The sequence below is a fragment of the Argopecten irradians genome, chromosome 3, assembly GCF_041381155.1.
Source record: "Argopecten irradians isolate NY chromosome 3, Ai_NY, whole genome shotgun sequence".
NCBI lineage: Eukaryota > Metazoa > Mollusca > Bivalvia > Pectinida > Pectinidae > Argopecten > Argopecten irradians.
Window position 1 is genome coordinate 50,418,013 of NC_091136.1, and position 25,459 is coordinate 50,443,471.

General features: G+C 34.4%; 2 protein-coding genes and 2 pseudogenes across 2 annotated transcripts in view; 1 reads left to right on the forward strand and 3 right to left on the reverse strand.

The window, feature by feature from the left end:
• LOC138318963 (zinc finger protein-like 1 homolog) overlaps positions 1-25,459 on the forward strand; it is a 433,896-nt gene that overhangs the window by 251,814 nt on the left and 156,623 nt on the right. The gene's annotated exons all lie outside the window — the stretch shown is intronic.
• LOC138320155 (uncharacterized) lies at positions 337-6,077 on the reverse strand (annotated as a pseudogene).
• On the reverse strand, positions 8,481-12,752 carry LOC138320156 (sodium- and chloride-dependent glycine transporter 2-like; annotated as a pseudogene).
• On the reverse strand, positions 12,796-17,984 carry LOC138320078 (sodium- and chloride-dependent glycine transporter 1-like). The gene is made up of 8 exons (XM_069263158.1): positions 17,872-17,984; positions 17,350-17,474; positions 16,974-17,086; positions 15,829-15,960; positions 15,002-15,101; positions 14,523-14,623; positions 13,914-14,081; positions 12,796-13,570 (listed from the first exon to the last, which is right to left on the reverse strand). The coding sequence occupies exons 1-8, from the start codon at positions 17,952-17,954 to the stop codon at positions 13,391-13,393; spliced, it is 1,002 nt and encodes a 333-aa protein (XP_069119259.1). The 5' UTR covers positions 17,955-17,984; the 3' UTR covers positions 12,796-13,390.

The following is a 25,459-nucleotide window of genomic DNA, read 5'->3' on the forward strand; positions in this document are numbered from 1 at the left end:
CATGATTTTCTGCCAATATGATAAATCATAGTAAAACAAATCGATCAACGTTTTATTTTCTTGTTACATAACAGTGACGTGATAGCGCGATGACTGGGTGAATAAGATGTTTCGACATATTACCACAAGTGCACTTCCTCTACCGCGAGTTCGAATCCCATGTGGGTCAGTTGCCAGGTACTGATCGCTGGTCGGTAGCTTTTCCGGGTACTCTGGCTTTCCTCCATCAACAAAACTGGCACGTCCTTACATGATCCTGACTGTTAATAGGACGTTAAACTAATAAAGCCCAAAACCAAGTTTCAAATTATTGTAATTTATTATTAACCACCAGATTCACAATTCACATTACAATTAACACTAAACATCATTTTATTTTTTATAATCAACCTGAGTATATACATCTTTAAGATTAAAAAATATATGGAAGAATGATTAAAACTCGTTACTAGCAACTGCCAGAACCCAATATAATAGGTATCCTGGTATTTAAAAATTACATATTCGAACCTATACCATAAGTAACACCCTAAGTTGTAAAGTACACGTGTCAACACATTTCCGTTGTTTCCAACTGGTCCTTGGGAACAGACCTTTGTCTACCGGTGAGATTATAATAGGCTATATCTAACAAGGATCGTTCGGTCTGTATCTGCTCTATGTACTCAAGTCGGTGGGTATTATCGCTTGGTCCCCAGTCAGGACTCGGATTAATCAGCGCTATTCACCGCTACAACAACAAATAGGTGTCGGTGCAATTACATGCATTGATAGCAACTATTTTATTTTTTAGCAATTATTTGCGAAATTTGGAAACTAAATGTATAAATCGTCTTTTTACGTGCATATGAGTCATGAATATGCACCTAAAACCTTAAAGAAACAAGTGGCATAATACTATTATGATGCAATAAGTAACGTATAAGTTATATCATAGGAAACGTCTGTTGATAGAAGACTTTCGAAATGTGGAAATAAACTGTGTTAAAATGAAAATAATTCTAAAAGAACTTATTTTTTACATTAGGTTCTGAGGGACGAACTACTAAGGATAAATATTATTATTTAAAGGATAATGCAAGCCACACAAACAGAAACACTATTTAGTATTTGATTTGTACATTTGACAAACCAAGCGTGAGTTTATTGAAATCACCTATTAGAAGGGAATTTGAATTTATGAATATTACGTATTCTGAACAGATACGGTTGGGCCATTTTAATTACCTGCTTGAATGTTCCCTGATACTTCATGTTTCGCCATAATGCATATAAAGGAAAAGGGACGAAAACCGAACAGGAAATTACCCAGCCAATGACACGTGTGTACTCTGGGTACACGTAGGATAGATATGTGGGAGGTCGATATGTCACGAAGCTAGTCAGGAGAAGTATATGTAAAACAGAATCCATTTGATATTAGGAATAAGACGTAGATAATCTCATGAATATATTTATTTCGTCAGAGATTAATATGTCGTCTTGAATAGTTTTGAACGTTCTTCAATTTATGATATCTTTACTCCCAAAAAACTATAAAAATATGTATAACCTGATGTATATCAAGGTTAAACACTTTAGTGCATTATTGACATTTATGCACTAGCACTGAAGTGATAACTACTTGTTCGTATTTTAAAGGTGAACTACTTACCATAAGTAATACGGGTGATATATATGCAGTAGCAAGTCTGACTACATGTGGCATGGTGTGACCGGTCATCGCCTTCAGCCCGTTATCAACTCGATCACCTCCTACAAAAAGGTTGTAATATAATTTGTTTAACCTAAAATATACATCGACATACACATGAAGACTCAATAGGGTTGATATTAATTTTCGAAGTGGCTCGAAAAGATAGAAATAGGTTAATGTCATATGTTTGCATGTATAACGTATTTATTTGACAGTCAGGTAGACTTAAACTGACTCGTCACTAACGTGTTATATATTTTCAGGTACATATTTATTCCTCTGTGTTAGATTTAAGATCACAATTTCTAATCTAGTATTTGCAGATGAACATAAAATTAGTCAACGTGAGCAGAAAATTCTTTAAAAAAAATCATGTTATACATGTACCATAAAACCACATGATGGCGATAACTTCCAACAGAGCGATCATGACTACGGACCATGTAGGTAGGTACCAATCCACTAGCTGGAACATGTATGGCCCTCCCTACCACAAACAAACAATACAAATCGAAAGGTATCAGTCCACTAGCTGGAACATGTATGGTCCTCCCTAACACAAACAAACAATACAAATTTATAGGTACCAATCCACTAGCTGGAACATGTGTGGTCCTCCCTACCACAAACAAACAATACAAATCGAAAGGTATCAGTCCACTAGCTGGAACATGTATGGTCCTCCCTACCACAAACAAACAATACAAATTGATAGGTACCAATCCACTAGCTGGAACTTGTATGGTCTTCCCTACCACAAACAATACAAATGCAAATTGAGGAATACGTACATATAATACGGCACCATTTTGTCCCCTATAATAATAAACACTTTAATTTTTAAATTGGTGAAGCATGCAAAATTTTCAAAGACTCTCGCAAGCAATACGGATCATAGGTTTTTCCAATAAAGATACGCATGTCTACAAATAGTACTTTATTGGTAGGACCATCACAGTCAGGAAAGCCTCATCATCACTCCTCCCCAGCCGGGCCCGAGACTGTAGAACGCCATAAACGTCGCTTCAAACCACACCTGTCGACACGAATAAATAACGGAATGCTGCTTTTTAATGTCAGAGTATTTCATTTCTGAATATGAAATCAAACAAGATATTGTATCATACACCTTGGAGTCGGCAAGTTTGGAAAAATCTGGCGTAATCAAGAAAAGAAGACCGTCTGTGGCGCCATTTTGTGTGAGAACTTGAATCAACATGGCTACTCCGATCAGAGGGGGAAAGAAAGAAGAAAATAGGATCAGCTGAAAAATTAAAAAAAATATAATCATACTGAATTTGGACTTCATGTTTCAATAATGTTGTAAAAATGTGATCAAGTCGAGGAAATATATTGATACGTTATAATTATAGTTATTTTCCTTGTGAAGATTACATTTTATTTTTTAACGGGATATTGCTAAATTCAGCTAGTAAAAGCCAAGTAGGAAAAATTTCATGTGCATGTTATCAAAGTCTTTAAAAATGTACGTTGTTGTTTACAAATGATATGTAGGTTTAACCAAGTGTCATGATAGAAAAAATACAAAGTGACCTTATAGTTTTCATATATAGGTTCTAAATACATTTATAATATTTTTTTACTAAAATCGCTGAATATATAAAGGAAATAAAAGTAAATCAAAACTGGACTAACTGCCAAAATTCTTCCTAAGCAGATACAGTAGTGTAAGAATCAACATCACTTGATCTATTTGCCTTCAGTAGATATGGAAAGTTCTGCGAGGAGTCAGATGCGGTAGTCATTATACATGAATATTGGTGTTCCAGGTGTTCCCACAGGAAGTCCAAGGCAGCTCTGTCGTGAAAGACTGTCTTAAATACTCAAGGAGCCAGTATCGCATGGTCGTTCCATAGCTGACAATTCCTAAATTAAGCAGCCCAATTGAAATCCCCATTCCTGTGAAGTTAAATTTTTATTTGTATTTTTTTTTTTAATTTTTTATTTTCATTTTTCCGCCAAAGAGTTAATCCGCTACCATGTTAAGCATTTATTTTAACCTTTGTTTCTATTTCATAATCACAAATATTTTTGTTTTGGAATGAAATGATTTTTTTCTTTCTTTTATGATATTATGAATTTCTTAAATATGTACATGTAATATGTAGCGAAGCATTAGGTTATTAAGCTTAAAAAATCAAATTATTCCATTGTATGAAATTGTCTTACTTAAGATAGTTTGTTGAATATTACCTTTGAACAGTGGCGAAAAGTTCGATATTTCACGGATTCCTTTTCCAGAATATTGTCCAATTACGATCTCAAGAAAGTAAGGGGATGCGCAACACACAACCAGTGCCGTGAAATATGCAAAAATGAATGCACCTGTGCATCGTGAAATAAATTGAGATATTATGTTTTGTTGATTTTTTTAATTAATAAGTGGGACAAAATTTATTTAATTAAAATAACATGTAAAATGCAAAAAAAATGCTTCTGATTCACTGAATATGCATATTACTAATCTTCACCCATTGTTTGTTACTTATTACATTGACATGTCCCAACAGAGAACTTCACGGTTTGTTCTCATTCAAGTGTGTGAGTGGATCTGTCTGTTGTAATTAGATTCAACCAGCATAAAAGGCAGTGGCCTATATCCTAAAACATATTCTAGATTATTTTTAAGATTGAAGTTTTAAAGCAAATCTAGCTGAATAACATCTGCCTTTGTGTACGAAACTAGTTTAAATCATTATCTCTTATCCTCATCTTTACCTGAGTCGACAGCCTGTTTTTAAATACCAGCATTTGAAGGACTAGGAACCAGGTAGAGAAAGTCATATTTCGCTAATTTTGCGATTTGTTATGAAAATCAATAACTTTCAGATAAAGAATGGGGCGCGAGGTGTCAGTCCTTCTTTCGACGGCATGATGAATTCTGTTCCTGAAATTCCTTACCACCTCACAATTCTGTAAATCTGCTTCCTGATGATGGACTGCATACCTGGAAATTTTCAGAGCATTTCATTTACTAAAGTAGGGGATATTCCGACCGCATTGTAGAGTTTAATAACTTCAGCCTGAATCTTCATGGTGCTGGAAAGTCACCAAAATGTGACATCATCGATGATGTCATCATTTCTATTATGACGTTATCACACATAATGATGACGTAATCTCTACATTTGTACTCAAATAAGTTAAATTTGGATACTCCTGCTTTCCAGATCATTTTGAAATTTTCAAAAAAAGTTGAGTATTGCAAAAGTTATTACCTGTCAAAGTCGGGACATAATTTTTGGGACACCCTGTACATGATACCGGAACATATTGTAAAAGTTTCGAATTATTTGTCCTTTTGGAATTAATTTATCATAATTTGAACATATATTATACATGATATTGCACTATATCAACAATAAATAAACATAATTATGCAGAAATATTCCGGCAGATAAATATTTGACGAGTTTGTTTGGTACATTATACAATTATCGACCCAAACAGGTTGTTACCCATTTCATTATATGGAATTTACATAATATTATAAAACTAATAATATTTTAGAGAGGCTTATATTTCGCAGTACGAAAGTGGAAGAATTTTGAAGAAATATGGGATGAGAATATGAAGCTAACATGGACAAACAGCCATATAGTACATTTACTGACAATTTGAACATCATCTCAAATGTATGCAGCAAGGTTTGTAGAATTATTGCTTCCTTCTATCATATCATGCTTATCATTGGCACAATCATTGATAATCTCGGAAAGTCCCTTTTTCGCCTACGAACATAATTTGTGGTCAAATTCGAATTTTCGATGATATAAGTAATACATAATTGTAGGTTAAAGCTTAGCATCAATTTCAGTATGATTTCATTTCATAGGGGTGTTAAAGAAATCTTGTTGCAAATAAAATCTATTTCACAACCCGATGGAATGAAAAATAGCGATATTAATCCTTATAATCAATATTCCAGAATACATGATAATATAAATACATTTACGCGTACGGTTCTAATGATTTTCCCAGGGATTATTTTTCCAAATCAATGCGCAACGTCAGTGTTTATATTGTGACGTCACGAAAACTTCGAGGTTTCGCGCAATTTTGTTTTTCGTGGTGGCATGAAAAGAATCGACCAATCAAAAAACCAGATTTGGTATGTAAACAAAGATAAATTAATTATTTCTAATTGTATATACTTCTTACCACCTCCATTTCGCCACACAAGATCAGGAAATCTCCAGAAATCAGACAGCCCAGCGGAGAAACCTATCAGTGAAACCACGAACTCAAATGTACTGCTCCATTCTACACGTGTGTTAGGATTGTCTTTCTCTATACAGTTTTCAAGGCCTTCGTTGACTCTGTTGTTTTCTTCAGTAACGCTGTTGGATGTCCCATCCATGTTACTAAGTATTATCATTACACTGAAATTTGAAATAATGACCAATGCGTTGCAAAAATACTTCGTGCACGGTATGGCAGAAGTTTCTAATTGGTGTCTCAAATGGTCATTATCTATAAAGTAGTTTTCTAATACAGAAAATATAACGAGGTTTACTAGCCAAGCCAATATAGTTATGAAATTTTACAATATTAATATGGATTTATTTTACCAATACATATTCCCTGTACAAAAAGTATAAAGTTGTTCGACTTACTCTGTCGTCAACCACGGCGAAACTTCAGTCTTCTTACTCCTATGAGATTATCCAGATGTATTGTTTTTACATGTTTTTAAATTCATGCTCTGTTATCCAACCGTATCGCACTCTGCATAATGCTTCTCTTAGTGTTTAATACAGTTTGCCGTATCTAGACCCTACATGTTTTAAAGTGTTTACATCAAAATGCGAGAGAGCGGTTTTATAGCAAACATAATGTGACGCCAATGTCTATTTTTGCGGCAAATACGAGCTTGATCAGTGAGCTATGATAAAAGCCAACTAAAAATCAGCAGTCGGTTGCTATTATTTCAAGTTAGTTTACAAAATTAATATCAAGGTAACAACCTAGAAAAAATGCGACAATAAAAGAGAAAACTCTGCAAAAAATGAAATGGCTAAATTTGTATGTTATAACAAACAGTATTTTTGACACAACACTGCAGTCTATGTGGCCAATAACATGATACAAATGGAAATTAAATTATCAATCTTTCATCTCATTGAATGTGTCCTATAAATCGTAGAATTTTCATGAGATAATAACATGAACAAACGGAGAGGAGACCACCAGAACACGTTGTTTTCAAGTCAATGATACTTGTTAACTCCGGTAATTATGGATCTGAAGTTTGGGTGGTGCATGCGGCGCCTAATATTGATAATTACATTTAGGTTTGTGAAAATGTACGCCTGATTTCATGATTCATTATGAGCTCGGAAGAATACCATGTCAATAAATTAGATTTTTTTAAATAATAAACTAAATATTGACTCAAAGTTAAATGATCAGATAATTTATTTATTCTCAAGGTAATTGCTACAATGATAAGATTGAAAAATGAACAAATAGTAAAAGAAATTAATTGCGTAATACGGGTTTGGGATATTTGTGGCAAACTGAAACTATTGGTACATTTTGCGATAATGCCAATATCAAAGCCGAGTATCAATTCATTTAAGGATTGAATCTTGCTTTGGTCGATTTGGGGTGATGAATTGAGTTGCTCTTGAAACAAATTGAACGAACAATTCAATTGAACGAAGCAGCTCATGTTGAATTTGTTTCAAGAGCAACTCAATTCATCACCCCATAAAATCGACCAAAGCAAGATTCAATCCTTGTATTTCAATTCAATCGTATTGTGATTTTTTTCTTTTATTTTTACAAAAAAATGCGAGTTTCTGGGCTTGTGTAAGTCTACAACGAGAGACGTAAGAAAATAGCGCGTCATTAGAATCCAACTAATTAAAAATAAATAGCGCAACTATTACAATTTGTCATACATTTATTTAGAAACAACGTTATTATCAATGTAATCCAGATGAAACAAATTATTTTCAATAGATTTAGAAGTGATTGCAAAAATGGTTTGCCGAAGATGCGGAAGAATAATGTCTAGACTGTGTGATACGGTTGTCTCCCGCTCCGATTCAAAATTGAGAGTCACCGTAACGTGATAGGAACGGAAAGGTTCTAGTAGTTTATGTAGCCTTTACCCTTTATGTTGACGTTTAGGCTTCATCATTTGTTTGCAACTGAGACGTTCTAACGTAGTTTCGACACACGTCCCACAGGGACAAGGCACATTTTATTCTTTTTCGGTAGGCAATGTTGCTCGACTCGAATGATACACAAGAGTCAGTAAAACGAGTTTTCATAAAAATGCTTTTAAAATTTTAGAAATCGGTCCTTAATATTTGAACTTGTGTTTAAACCGCCGCTGTTTAGATCTATGCCTAGGCCTAGTAGGAAGCTATATGTACGCCTTCTCAAGCAAAATTAGGTCTAGATAAAATATTTTCTTGTGTGAAAAACTGATGTTAAGATACCCAAATTCATACCCAAGTTCATGAGCAAATGGAAACGGATTTTTAAGTAGTTTCATTGAGTCCAACTTAAGTGAGAAATGAAATATTTTCAAATACATTTTTTGTATATGAGAAAACGTCTGGTAAAGTCCTAATATTATAATGAATCTATTATGTTAGATCCTTTCATCTATTAGAAATCATTTCAGTTAAAGATTTGCCAATTAAGCTTTAAGTTTTTAATCCTTATACACTAGCGGTACCGAAATACTGTCAACGTAAGCTGTTGTGTGTATTTTAAAAAATAGCATATTTTATTGAATTCAGAAATTACTACTAACTAGGACATTTGTATTCATGAAAAATATGGCATGTTTAAAACATGTCAAGCGCAAACACGTCGGCTGTAGTGGACATTAGGCTATAAGCATCAATTTTACAGAATCTCTATAACCATTCATACAGCGGGGTAGGGACCATAGATACCAAGTATACATCTGTAACAAGGGAGACAACCAATAGACTAGACCGGGATTTGAGCCCATCACCGAACAATAGGTAAATGCTTTATCTGTGATCATCTTAGTCGTAGGTCGATGACCAACTTAGTACTACTCCGTTACAAGCCTCCTTCCTTTGTAAAGTCCATAACTTAGTCCATCTCCGTTACAAGCCTCCTTCCTTTGTTTAGTCCTCAACTTAGTCCATCTCCGTTACAAGCCCTTCTTTTGTAATGTTCTCAACCTAGTCCCATTCCGTTATAATCCTCCCTTCCTTCATAAAGTCATAGACTTAACAGTAAAGCAGAAACTGTAGCGATGGTTTGAACATAGGACTTTCGAACTTGTTCTCGAGCTCGATATTAGGTCCCGATGACCTACCCAGCTACACTTTCATTTTTGTTTATCTTTTGTACTTCTTAAATATTTAGCAACATATAATACAAATATTATTTTATAATATCAAGCAGGTTTTATTATGACAAATTATACAAAAAAACTATTAAAAGATTCGATCCAATGAAGAAATGAGTAGCATCAACGTTGTTAGCATGCGCGTTAATTAGAAAAACGGAGATTAACCTTTCATTAACACAACTAAAAAAGCAGTATTACGCTTGCATACATGTAATTGGTTCTGTAGCAATAAATAAAAAATCCATGTCGAAAAGAATTTTAATATAAAACAAGTAACCATAATGGAAAAGCTGTTATACCATAAAAATACAATGTACATATTCAACAATTACTTAAAGTAAACTAAATAAAAAAATGCAAACAAAATGCATAGAATATATGAGGGGAATTAGCAATGAGGAAAGACTTTTGACTAATTTACAAGTTTTGCTAGATAATAAGTGGTATCATTGTATCATTCATCAACAAATAAGAATTGAATTATTCATATAGAGGCTAATTCATAATAGCCGTACATAAGCTAGGCTATGATAACTGTATATATTTATAGAATAAATAATGTAGTATGTCCTTGCCATGTATTTGAAAAAAACAAAAATCAAAAGAAATCTGCCTTCTTTAGCGCTTTCGCAGCTACCGCTACTTCAGGGGATGTTTAATCAAATGCTAATAAAACATCCCCTGAAGAGCAGCAGTAGCTGCGAAAGCGCTAGGGAAAGCAGGTTTGTTTTGATAGTTTTTTTCCATATACTTATAGATATATGTATGGCATATCAGAGAAACACAATTTAACTAAGGATGACAATTAATTGACGCGTGCTCTAACCGCCATCACTGTTAAAATTGTCATTAGATTGTCTGAATTTCTAGATCGCATTGCATATGCATACATGGATACGAAATGTACTCCACTGATGATTATATAAAATATGAGTACAATTCGTACCCATGTATGTATACATATGCAATGTGATCCAGGAGTTAAGAGAATCTAATTAACTATCTCCATAGTGATCATGTCAGTATATCGAACCGAATATCACTTCGTCCTTTGTTGCGATATGGATGTGGCGCGGTGGTAAAAGGCACGGGTATGTTTGGCTAGGCGATTGGGTGCCGTAGATCGTGTATTCGAGGCCCGGATTGGGCACGAGTCAATTAATTGCCATTCCTTGTTGAATTATGTTTCTTTGATATATCATAACTACTGTTATGAACACAATGTATCATATGCACTATGTGTTGTTGATCCAAAAGTTTTAATTGAATTTCCTGTTGAAATTGTACTCCGTTGATTAAATGTGCATTTTATTTCCACGACCGTTGCTTGATACACCAACCTAACGTAATTATGATATTAGGTCGTAATCAATGCAATTTATGATAACTGAATGTACCTAGATTCCGGTCAAGGAATCTTTTATTATACATCCTCATACACGTAAGTTGTAAAACATTTGATATATTTATTCATTTACACCCTAGAGATACTGTTGTTTATTCCAAAGCTAGCTAACAGTAAAACATTAAGGTACCAAGATTTAGTGCTCGCCGGTGTAATTTACTGTGCTGTTGCATTTATTTGATAAAGGAAAACTATCTGCGAGTTTTATCTTTGAAAAATCATCTGCAATCGTAAGTTCTGTATTAGGACATCGGTAGAGTTTCACAGTGGTGTTTGGCGGAGTACCGCAGCCTTCCAGTCAGGTTGTAGTATGCTTGGTCTGCCAAGGACCGCTTGGTCTGTACCCTTTTTAAGGTAGTCTAGACGATATGCACTGTCACTTGGTCCCCAGTCACCGGTGGGCCGGGTCAGCAGATTCAGCTTCTGTATTCAAGTAGAACAAGAGCAATCATAACATAGTTTTGAGTTTCCCTATAGTAGCTATGTTTGATGTCACCTCAGGTTTGTTCCTGATTGTCTTCAGATATTCCGTATACTTTCCCAAATTTCAGATTTCGTATCTATGTAAGCAAGTAGCGTTTATGAAATCTAGAAAGGTACTTCATACCACTACTTAAGTAATACATTGATGCATACGTGATATATCTTCAAACGGTAACTAATGTGATGATAGCAGGGTTAACTTTTTTTAAACAACACTGTCGTCTAGAGGACTAAATTAAGAATGAAAATTTGAAAACCTTAGTTATCTTTGCCTTTAGTATACCTCTTTGAATGTTCCCTGTAAATAGCAGAATTTCCATATCATAAACAAGGGGATTGGGAGGACAACAGAACACGACAGTATCCAGCCAATGACACGTGTGTACTCCGGATAGACGTATGATCCATATTTGGGTGGTCGGTATTTCACAAAGCTTATGGAGAGAAGGAGCTGGAAGTCAAAATGTGTAAAAGGGTTTAAACATGTAAAATGCAGATATATCTTCGTTACAAGTAAATCAGACAAAATATTTGATTACAAGTTTAAATGGAAATGTGAAAACGGTATCACGATAGCTTGAAAATAGGATTACTAAATATAGGCGGTATAGGTACTTTGTATATACGCATCCGTATACGGATACGTATTTGAAGGACAGATCGGAATTCGGATTCACAACAGGAGAACTATTTCGAGGGAATGATTATGAATATATATATTTTCAAATTATTTGCATCAATGATAGTCATACTATATCACAATTAATTGAAAAAGAGTCAAATTTATAATAGATATTACAAAATTATTTCAAGGTAATTGGTAAATAAAAGATATTACAAACATATTTCAATATAAATTTATTAAATTGTTATTAGTTCGTAATTATCTACCAGAAGCAACATCGGCGACAAAAAAGATGCTGCGATCCTGAACACGTGCGGCATTTTTCGTCCAATCATATCCCTTATGCCATAATCAAGTCGATCACCTCCTGAAAATATACTCCTTTATACATTTACGAAACAAAGGGTGATAATTGTCATAAAAATATGTATTTTAAGTGATTATTTAAGCAAACGCCTTAAAAAGAAATTAATATATATGCAGTATTGTTGGGTGTGATGTTTTCCTACCCCAGTTGCTAAAATGCACTCCGTGAAATAAAATAAATATTTATCGTGACATGGCAATGTCTACCACGACTCCTACATAAACTGGCTACAAATCATTACGCTGTGAAATATTTTCCGTGTCATACTTATAGTTACAACTAAGACAACACGTTGCCGTCTTTATTTAGAAAAAAAAGTTAATTTCAACACAACACAACTGAAGACAACCGAAATGTCGGGGTTCCTGTTACGCTCACCGTACAGCCACATCATGGTAATAACTTGTAGTAAAGCGATTATCACCACAGACCAAGTTGGCAGGTACCAATCTACCAGTTGGAACATGTAAGGCCCCGCCTGTTAAAGTAGAATAATTTTCAGTAATGAAAGTAAATATAGTGCGCGATTCATTATTTCACCATTTTATGGTTGTGATTCAGACGGCTGTTATATTGAATTTGATTATTGCAAGTAAATGTTACAACCATTACTAATTATCATTTTCTAGTATGTATAGCAAATTATTGCATCATAACTCGGTTTCTTTTGATAACTTAATGCAAAAATTAAAATCGAGCATCAATTTCATTAAGCACTCCCTCCTTAACAATTTAATTCGTACCCATGTATGTATACATATGCAATGCGATCCAGGAGTTAAAGAGAATCTAATTAACTATCTCCATAGTGATCATGTCAGTATATCGAACCGAATATCACTTCGTCCTTTGTTGCGATATGGATGTGGCGCGGTGGTAAAAGGCACGGGTATGTTTGGCTAGGCGATTGGGTGCCGTAGATCGTGTATTCGAGGCCCGGATTGGGCACGAGTCAATTAATTGCCATTCCTTGTTGAATTATGTTTCTTTGATATATCATAACTACTGTTATGAACACAATGTATCATATGCACTATGTGTTGTTGATCCAAAAGTTTTAATTGAATTTCCTGTTGAAATTGTACTCCGTTGATTAAATGTGCATTTTATTTCCACGACCGTTGCTTGATACACCAACCTAACGTAATTATGATATTAGGTCGTAATCAATGCAATTTATGATAACTGAATGTACCTAGATTCCGGTCAAGGAATCTTTTATTATACATCCTCATACACGTAAGTTGTAAAACATTTGATATATTTATTCATTTACACCCTAGAGATACTGTTGTTTATTCCAAAGCTAGCTAACAGTAAAACATTAAGGTACCAAGATTTAGTGCTCGCCGGTGTAATTTACTGTGCTGTTGCATTTATTTGATAAAGGAAAACTATCTGCGAGTTTTATCTTTGAAAAATCATCTGCAATCGTAAGTTCTGTATTAGGACATCGGTAGAGTTTCACAGTGGTGTTTGGCGGAGTACCGCAGCCTTCCAGTCAGGTTGTAGTATGCTTGGTCTGCCAAGGACCGCTTGGTCTGTACCCTTTTAAGGTAGTCTAGACGATATGCACTGTCACTTGGTCCCCAGTCACCGGTGGGCCGGGTCAGCAGATTCAGCTTCTGTATTCAAGTAGAACAAGAGCAATCATAACATAGTTTTGAGTTTCCCTATAGTAGCTATGTTTGATGTCACCTCAGGTTTGTTCCTGATTGTCTTCAGATATTCCGTATACTTTCCCAAATTTCAGATTTCGTATCTATGTAAGCAAGTAGCGTTTATGAAATCTAGAAAGGTACTTCATACCACTACTTAAGTAATACATTGATGCATACGTGATATATCTTCAAACGGTAACTAATGTGATGATAGCAGGGTTAACTTTTTTTAAACAACACTGTCGTCTAGAGGACTAAATTAAGAATGAAAATTTGAAAACCTTAGTTATCTTTGCCTTTAGTATACCTCTTTGAATGTTCCCTGTAAATAGCAGAATTTCCATATCATAAACAAAGGGATTGGGAGGACAACAGAACACGACAGTATCCAGCCAATGACACGTGTGTACTCCGGATAGACGTATGATCCATATTTGGGTGGTCGGTATTTCACAAAGCTTATGGAGAGAAGGAGCTGGAAGTCAAAATGTGTAAAAGGGTTTAAACATGTAAAATGCAGATATATCTTCGTTACAAGTAAATCAGACAAAATATTTGATTACAAGTTTAAATGGAAATGTGAAAACGGTATCACGATAGCTTGAAAATAGGATTACTAAATATAGGTGGTATAGGTACTTTGTATATACGCATCCGTATACGGATACGTATTTGAAGGACAGATCGGAATTCGGATTCACAACAGGAGAACTATTTCGAGGGAATGATTATGAATATATATATTTTCAAATTATTTGCATCAATGATAGTCATACTATATCACAATTAATTGAAAAAGAGTCAAATTTATAATAGATATTACAAAATTATTTCAAGGTAATTGGTAAATAAAAGATATTACAAACATATTTCAATATAAATTTATTAAATTTGTTATTAGTTCGTAATTATCTACCAGAAGCAACATCGGCGACAAAAAAGATGCTGCGATCCTGAACACGTGCGGCATTTTTCGTCCAATCATATCCCTTATGCCATAATCAAGTCGATCACCTCCTGAAAATATACTCCTTTATACATTTACGAAACAAAGGGTGATAATTGTCATAAAAATATGTATTTTACGTGATTATTTAAGCAAACGCCTTAAAAAGAAATTAATATATATGCAGTATTGTTGGGTGTGATGTTTTCCTACCCCAGTTGCTAAAATGCACTCCGTGAAATAAAATAAATATTTATCGTGACATGGCAATGTCTACCACGACTCCTACATAAACTGGCTACAAATCATTACGCTGTGAAATATTTTCCGTGTCATACTTATAGTTACAACTAAGACAACACGTTGCCGTCTTTATTTAGAAAAAAAAGTTAATTTCAACACAACACAACTGAAGACAACCGAAATGTCGGGGTTCCTGTTACGCTCACCGTACAGCCACATCATGGTAATAACTTGTAGTAAAGCGATTATCACCACAGACCAAGTTGGCAGGTACCAATCTACCAGTTGGAACATGTAAGGCCCCGCCTGTTAAAGTAGAATAATTTTCAGTAATGAAAGTAAATATAGTGCGCGATTCATTATTTCACCATTTTATGGTTGTGATTCAGACGGCTGTTATATTGAATTTGATTATTGCAAGTAAATGTTACAACCATTACTAATTATCATTTTCTAGTATGTATAGCAAATTATTGCATCATAACTCGGTTTCTTTTGATAACTTAATGCAAAAATTAAAACCGAGCATCAATTTCATTAAGCACTCCCTCCTTAACAATTTAATTTAACACATTTACAGTTTGCATTGACATGGACTCAATAACCATGCTTTCTAGTATTATCATTATCAGTGTATAATGATAGTACAACACGTACGGCGATTCTATTGTTACGGGAATAATCGCTGGCGTAGCAACATGGTTTCGTAACCTTTCTTTTGCTGGGAACATAGTAATGAATTGATTGCAATCAGCTTTTCACTCGAATTCGTTGACAATGACGGTAGAGAAAAAATATGGCTATTTTAATAAAAAAAATATGCAACTGTCGCGAGAATAAATATTATTCATTTACGTGCAAAACTTCGCCGAGGTTACATAATATACACGTGCTCCATTATCATTACACCCTCATAACATCAACAAAATAAAAATATGTTCCGTAAATAAACTTGAAATCTAAGGGCATATATATTTGCAATCCATCCAACTGATGTACCCATGTCACTATGTGTATAGATACGAAATATTACCTGAGTACAAAAAGGTAGGTTCAGAAGGAATGTGATTAGGCATATCAGTAAAACCGATAACAGATGACTGTGTCGGCCTAATCTTTTCCCGAATCCTTCCAGGAATGACACCACTGTCTCTGTGCACACGGTCTAAAGAGAATACAAGTTAATAATTAATGTTATACCTCATAATGCGGTTAATTGGAGAATAACCAAAATCCCTTCATAACGAAGAAATTATACAATGATGGGCAAATTTTATACATCTTGTCAACGACAATACCATACTTTTTGTCTTTGCATCTACTCCAAACCAATTCATTACCAACACCCTGCTAACACCGATTTATATTCTCGGATTTCATGATCAAATTAAGTTAGTAAAATTTTGTCCGTGAATAGCACCATCATCATTTACAAAAGAGTATTTGCATTAAGTTAAATCCGCAATTGTTTTAAAGGGACAATTCAGTCTAAGAGTACATAAAAATTTGCACATATTTCGGAAACAAACTACTTCATGATAGAAATTATTTTAGTTGGTTTTACTGTGATATGCCAGAAAAGCTCACTGTACGTGAAATATACACATAGTGATCGAATGTCTAGTATACCGAACCCTGGCCCTTGCCAGTGTAGTAAACAAAATTTTGTTTAGAGCAACTCAAATTGATCTTACCGGAGTGTGTTTACCTTATTAGATGCATGTTCTTGTCTAAAAATAATTTCATCAACTCCTCGGTGGTTATGTATTGCATTTGTTTAACGTGCGTGATATTGGCTCGGGTACGGGTAGAGCGTACATGTTGTACCTGCTTAATCATATTGATCAACGATTTGGAATTTCAACGAGATCAATCAAAATACTTAACAATGTCGTGAAAATTGTCAATATTTCTTGTTATATGTTTCATATGAAATGTAGAAAAATGCAATTATGTCATATTTTGCTTCGTGGTTATGTAACAGAATTAGTCTTATTGAATTGTCCCTTTAAAATGGAAATCGCTTTAAAATCAAGTCACACCATACAACCACAAACATTTTGAAACTTGAAAAAAATGAAGCTGATATGCTATCTTTTTAATGATTGATTTATTGATCAGACATGCAACAGTCATCTTCTGTTGTTATTAAAACTGTTTTTATTTCTCTTGCCATACCTCTGCATCCAATCCCACCATGGTTACACTAAAGAAAAATAACACTGCCCATACATAAGGGGCGGGGAGGTAGGTAAATGCCCGACTGTAGCCCACAAGGCCGATAGACATACCTGAAAATAAAGCAAGTCGTGCTTACAAAATGATCAATATGGCAGTCTCATGAAAACATATATAAAAGTACTAACTAGCATTTACAGAAGCATCGCATGATAATAATAGCGTGTTTGTACATAAAAAATCTACGCTAATAGTTAATGCGAGCGCTATATATATGTTTGTAAAAATTAACAATTTACATTTTAAATATATCAATTTTTCAATATTTATAAATCCATTTACATATCATCTCTGATATTGATACAACCGGTCCTACCAGAATTAACAACATCTTCCACTGGTACACCAATCTCAGCAGCCATCACACCGATAACAGCAAATAACACAAAACTGCTAAACAAGGCAAACGATGCATCCCCAACTATGCTAATAAACACATCCCTACAACACAAACGACAACGTAAAACGTATCACATGCACATAAAAGGTTAGCTCTGTTGAATTGGGTGACCCTTCCTTTCTAGGAATAAGTTGGACAATATATCGGATTTAAAAAACAAACGTGATAAACGGAAAGATGTTTCAAGAAAAAAATGGAATGCAATTATTTCTTTTACGCTTATACCTTTAACAAAAAGACATACAGTGCATCATTATAATATAAATATAAACGCTAAATGCTCCAATATTCTATCATGATACAAATCTTACTCATGTAAAGAATACCTACCAAATCTGAAAACTGTCTTTATTTGGAATAGGTACAGTTCACAAGCACGACAGCTACTTTTCCTAATACGTTTTTTATATATATAACTCGAACTTGACTATTCCGTACCTTAAACAGTTGTTGTGAAATTTTGAATGACTCCCCATCATCATCACTCCTCCCCATCCTGGTCCAAGACTGTAGAACGCCATGAATGTAGCTTCAATCCACACCTGTTTTATTTGAACTGTAAATGAAATTCATCTATTTGCAATTTACCACACGATTTCTATATATGGTACGTGTGTTAGCTTCTATCAAAATTACATTAATAAACCAATTTAATGTCCTTATATGACATATATAATTATAATTTACATTTCAACATTTATTTACCCTGATGTCATCAAGAAGGCTATACCGTCTCTGACGCCGTCGTATGTACATGACTGGATCAGCATCGCCAGACCAATTAGGAGTGGGCAAAATGTGGTAACAATCATCAGCTTCGATAAAAGAAAGACAATTCGATAAATTGTAGTTTACGTCAAAATATGATAAGTCCATCTTCATTTATATAATAGGCACCATTGTAAGCCCTACGCCTATCCTGGATGTTGACACTTTGCCATACCTAATAGTAATTGCATTGGTATGGAAAATGTTTCGGTGTTGCCCCCCTCCTCCAAAAGCAAACATGTGTACTTTTATAGATTGTATAAAATCACTTAAACTGTTTTTCTGAAGATCGAAGGTATACGAATATAGCTTATTATATCTTATTAGTAAGCGTTTTCCTTGCGACTATTAGCTAATGATATGGTTTTGCTGTTTCAATACATGTAATTCGAAAGATGCCATGCTTAAAATCAACTTTGGGCATGTTTTTAAAGACTTAACTTAAATTACTGTATATTGATAGTAAAGTGAATGATATCGAACCTTTGCAAGTTTGGTATCAGATCTTCATAAACGATCAAAAGACCCATAGTTTACACTTCTAGCTTTTTAAGAAGACATATATATTTTTTTTAAAAAGCTTAGATCCATCTCTTGGTGAAATATATTCAGCATCTGTTGAGATAAGGTTTTCATTATTCATTTTATTTTGAGAATGACACAGTTTAATTGTCATGTTACGTTTTTGTACATTATGCCCTCTTAGACAATTAAAGAAACACTGTTTACTCGTGTAGGACCTGATGCCTAGCAGAATAGTACGCATTGCAATGCAATATCCACATTAGTCACAACCAGGTGTGATTTAGATTTTATTCAGATTATTATTCTGATTGGCGTAGAAATATGTAATCAGACCAAAATGTTTAAAAGGTCGCATTTAAATAGTTGATACAGCAGCGTAAAACTGGAAAAAATGAAACTGGAATTACAGGTAAAAAATTAAATTAGAGGTTCCCCAACACGTGACTGGTGTTTATCATGTTTATCAAACTCGAGTTTTTAATTTTCAAATTTTGAAAAGACACGAGCTTTAGCGAGTGTCTTTTACACATTCGAAAATTTACTAACGAGAGTTTAGATAAACCTGATAAAAAAAAGTCACGCGTTGGGGAACTTGTTTATCTAATAACTTTAACTCCATATTTATACCATGGTAACCATTTTCTCATCTTCATTCAGGGAAACTTGCCACCATACAATGTACATGTATAATGATATCTTTTCGCCATAAAAACATAGTGCCTAAACAGAGTGCCAATCTTTCATTGTTTAATACTTTGAATAAGCAACTAACAGTTATACAGTAAATACAATGCTATTTACAAGAAAATGTGTTATGAAAAGTAGCTTGTATTTGAAAACCAATCGAAATCAAGATATCATAGAGTTGACCAATCAGAGGCGCCGTAGGTGTTTACACACTGGAGTGTATAAAAATACAATTATATAAATGATAACCAACCGCTATGGAATTTATTACATAGTGTTTCCATTGTTAAAACATGCATAGTTTTGGGATAAACATGTATATCACAAAACTCATTGTGTATTAAAGTAAAATCATATTCGTGGTAAACTTTAGAGGTTTTTTTTAGCGTTATTTCCACTCTTTTATATAAGTAGCAAAAGTAAAAGCAGGTAACGTCAATGTATGAGGAAATTTATAAATAAGCATAGCCGTAGTTAGATTAATTCATAATGGTCTCAAACCTTTCCAACGGTCTTCACGCTCTTCAAAAGGCTGAGGATAACACATGCTTTTACGACGATTGCCCACACCACTAGATTCCAACGGAAGGAGCCCATCTCATCTATCCCACCGGACACCGATAAGATATTGTATCTGTAATATTAATATCACATAATAACAACACTTAAGTTTTAACCAACCAGATAATGAACCAAATAACTGAAAACCTAAGCACTATTAAGGCAACTAATTATGAATAATAAATGTAAATAAATGTCAATATTTTTAATTCATCATGGTTTTCCTTCCGTCGCTCTATTTTTCTTTTAACCTCTATGTCATTGTTCATTATTAACGTTTAGTTTATCACCTACTTCCAAAACTCCTCCTCAGCGGAAACAAGAGTAGTTGAGTTTGTATAAACAGTAGTACTCTCTGATGGTTCCCACGTACTACCAATCATGTAGGAGGATAAAAGTGCGTGCGACACTACACAAGAGTTTGTGTTCCATGTGTTTCCACACGACGTCCATGGAAGTTCTGTTGTAAAAGACTGCCGTAAATACTCGAGGAGCCAGAAACGCATCGTGGATATATAGGTGACAAAACCTAGATTCAGTAGAGCAATGGAAATCCCAATACCTGTAACATAATCTTATCCGGTTGGCCCTTAATTGTGAAAAACGAAAATACCATTACATCTGCATGATTTATATCAAGGTAAACACAAAATCACGAATTGAATAAAAAACACAAACGTTCGGCTGTATTATAAAACAGTATAATATAAAAGCAACATAAACAATACTAAACTTCTAAATTGCAAACAGCTTCAAAAATATGTACTTGTATGTGCAGGCTAGCGTTTAGTAAATCATTTAAAGATTTAAAGTCAAACTTCCTGTTTTTGCTAACGTTTATCCTTCGTAGATAGTATGTTTACTTCTTTCGTTTACTTTACCCTTTAATTATCTTGAGGAACATGCAAAGTTTATTGACGTTTATAACATTACACACCGAGGAAACTTTACCTTGAAACAAAGGACAAACTCCCCATACATCAAACAGTCCTTTGCCGGAATATTGACCAGTAGTTACTTCGAGAAAATACAGCGGTATACCACAAGCAACTAGAGCTATTCCATATGCAACCAAAAATGCACCTTAAAATAAAAAAAAGAATGCATTAATTACCTTTGATATCAGAATTCAAAAATGTGTTTATTAAGAAGGTGGATACTGTTTCATTCAAATTACAGCTGTGCGTTTAGAATATCAAAAAAAAAAAGATATTGGCGATGTATTTTTTTCGCTTTTCTTTTTTTTCAACATTAGTAATGCTATGTTTATTTTCTGTTAAGCATATGGATCACATGGTTAGTTGACAGTGCCAAAACTTTCGAGTGAGACATATTGATTAATCGTGAACCTCTGTCCTTCGTGATATCCAATTACAGCAGAAACGTGAATTTAGAATTTCCAAACTTACCCCCTCCATTTCTCCATACAAGATAAGGAAATCTCCAGAAATCAGACATTCCTGTCGAATAGCCAACAAGTGAAATCACAAACTCCATGGTGCTCGTCCATGTCAGTCTTTGTTTAGATTCCCTATTTTCCAACCTCTCCTCTTTTGGGTCCATGATGTTCACCGGTATAGCGATGTCGAAATCTAGATTACTAATGGATGAAGGTCATTTGTGTATATTACCAGCTCCATACATATGCTATTGATTTCCAGAAACAGTCAAAAATTTAATACTAAGTTAATGATAATGATAGATTTTTGTAACAACTTAGTGTTCTGTTTGCACTGCAGGCGCTTGTAGATCATAAATATAACTTTGATGTAGAAATTTTAATGTTATAGGGCTACAGGTAAACTCTATTACAAAAGGCTGGCAACTCCGAAAAATAAAAGTGAAAATACATACCCAGTCTACTTAATCGCATAAAAAACACATTTATTTCAAATAAGATTTTACAAATTATATACGACTGTATTCTGAAAATATTTATCTTTCGCCTTCCGTAACAATCATTACTAACGCTTACATCCACATGGAGTAATCCGAGAAAACATAGTCTAATTCAGTCTATTTCCCAAATTACTGCGATATGGTACCCTATTAGACATCACCGGTTTTCAGGTAGACGGACTAGAGGTACGCAGACACGGAGGCGGACTACAGATAACTGGGGAGGGGTCGTCTCGGAGGTGTTATTATGAACCTATTTAAAATGGATAAAATGCGTTTTGTTTGGGGAATTATATGATGCAAAATTTAAAACTTATTTATATTTGCTGACAATATCAAATACAGCAGCGTTCAGAGCTGCTAAACTATAATATTTATAACAGGCAGAATTCAATATAATAGTCACAACTATATGCGTATATATACACATACTGAATGGTTGTTGTCATACACGAGTACGGTCACTTGTATATTTATACGAAAGCACACGAATGCAAACGATGTCAAGCATGTTCTTTCATTGTATAACAAAAGTGGCGTTAAGTTTGGTTATTATTACTTTATAATGGATTGAAAAGGCGACGTCGACGAAGATTCCGAAACTGCATATGTCCTTCGTGTGTCCTCGCAGTGCTCGGATTCCAACACGGAATAAAAATGTTCTTTTGAAAAAAATAAAGAAGGGAACTATAATGTATCATTGTTTTTCTTTGTGAAGCTTTGATAATATTCTTTAAAAATGAATAAATAAGCGTTGATATTTCTCTCCACACACGGTCAGTTCCCAGGGACTGTCACACGGGATCTGCCAAAATGTAACGAGTGTCTCAATTTGTCACATAATTATCGTACAAGTACATAACCATTCGTCATATCTCGGTAGATTTCGTACCGGAGTCCAGGATCAGTCGAGGTTAGTAATAAACTGACGAAACTGTCAATAATTCCGTATATATTAATATTAACCTATCAGCATCCTCTGACACCAACATCTGAACATCTGAAAATTGGCTTCTTTTTCGCGATATATATAGATTACTCGACGTTAAATTGTGCTTTACCGATATCGTTTTGGTATCCCAAAACCGACGTATCCATTGTATTATGATTCGTATGAATGCGCATGATGACGGGCATACAGAGGTGTGCGTATATAATTTATGTCTTGCCGTACAAGACACGTGTAATACCACCATTGTGACCATAAAATTAATCCATAACTTCGTTCAATCTGACGTCGCCTGCATGGTTGATTTGGTAGATGAAAAATCGGATAATTCTCCTCTTTAATTAAGATATATAGTGCGGTTGCCTACCTGATGACTCTAGTTGTAAACGCCATTGATTTATCATTTATTATATTACTTTTACATTCTTAATTTATCGATATTGCTAACAATCATATATATAAATTGTAAAAAGTCGAGTACATGCAAAATATTTTATGCATCCTCCATCTTGTCACATAAACAACAACAACAAAAAATACATTTTTGTTGAATGGCAACCGGATGATGACATTTTATATTAAACGAAAGATAAAGACAAACTAATAAAATGTCATAATGACTAAGGCATAGCATTATATATTTTAAACACAGGAGATACTTTGTAAAAAACCATGAATGGGTTTTACTAAAACTCGGCCACAAAACCAATCTGTGAAAAACATCTAGGTTTCTACGCCATAATGCACATACATGTATTATTAAAAACATACGTATTTAGTATGAGCCTGACTTATTCTCTACTGTGCACTAGATTTTATTGAGCGTTAACCTCTAGATTTCGATGTTTTGACAAACACTTTATGAGATGACCCTCTATTTTCTAGTAGTCCTCGTTCGTGTATGCGTACCAAGTCAGCCTTCCTGAAATGCAATGTCTATTAAAATGCGAGTTTGAACAGTCGATTTAAATGTATTCGTACTAGTTGATATAACTTTATGATGGAATTATCTTCCCGATATCCCTTTGCTTGTTATAACAATATTTGTTTACTTTGTCTTCTTTTATTATTACAAATACCATACATAAATGTCAAGTCAAATGTCCATATCTAATTCAAACGCGATGTAGAAGCTGCTCTGTAAGTTTAATGTTTTGACCATGACTAAAAATTGGTGTATAATAAAATGTATTGTCACAAAACAGCAAAGCAGGTATATTTAATAGTTATGAAAGCTCCAAATCTTTGGATATTAATTCAACATGCTCACATAACCACTAGAACTTCGATTATTTCAAAATAAGATGCGTTCCTGGTTACGTATTCCTGATTTTATTTGCCCCTGGATAAATGCGATATGCACCTGGGACCAAGGATGTTATTTTCAACTCATCGATCGTGGCACCTTATGAATGCATTACGTCATTGCTTTAATCTTAATCATATTAGATGACTGATAAATGAACGCTGTTATGCCTAATTCGACACACCTTCTTGTATATCTACACACCAGAAATCCGGAAAGATGCGTACATAATGTATGCAAAATCGCCACCATCGATATCCAAAACCCGATTGAGGACATTTTTGTCTCAGTTTTTTGTTGAAAAGGAGCTGCTATTGTCATAGTGAAGGCACTTTATATAGTTGTGTAGGATGATTTTGAGAGGAAAACCATCGTTTTCTCCAACGGTAGTAAAAATCGTTGTGAAGACTCTCTCTAGCCTTTATAGAGCTAGGCAGCGAGCGCTCCTCCTCTGAACGTACGTGTGTAACTACATATAGAATACAAATTGTACCGTGTTATGATATAGACCCCTAGATGCTTTAAAATGGTCTACCGACACTCTGTTGTGTCCAAATTGATATAAACTATAACTAATTCACAGTCCCCTGTGATTTGCAGTACATTAAAAACAAGGTAGGTACAGTCTTTACGCCTCTGATGTAATTACTCTATTGACACATTTCTTGGATAGGATGGATGTAAGCAATAGAAACATTCCAGTTACCCCTAGCATTCATTTACCTTGTATTCCGCACCAGTCATATATCAAGGCGAGACAATCAAAGACTCCCCAACATTAGACGTATCCATATAAGTTCCAGCTGTGATATATTGCTATGACACTTAGCCAGTTGGGTTTCCAAAATGTTTCTTCTCACCTCTCAAGTATCAATTCGTCCCCGACCAAGGTGTATTAATGTGCGAAAGTCCATGATCAGTAAAAGTCTACACTACTCCATGCTTGTATCCGGATCCATTCTTATGTGATAAATTTGGGGTCAAAGGTCAACATTTTATAAATGCTTTTTAATGCAACTATGTGAACGCCACATGTTTCGGGGATATTAGACCAGCATGTTTCACAATCAATTTCATACCAATTACTCCCCAAATACCAAACATAACAATAGAATCAGGCATTTGGTAATAAAAAATGCATTAAACGGATAAAGCTACTTTCCTTAATTGCTGGACAGTGTCGCTGTTGACGGTCAGGTAGATCATGCTAAGGCCAAAAAATAATAAGTCTGTTTAGGGTTACATTGGCAAAAAAATAGGGTCGGGAGGTCGGGAGGATATTTTTTAAGTGTCTTTCACTCAAAAGTAATGGCCATAACCGGAGACTGAGA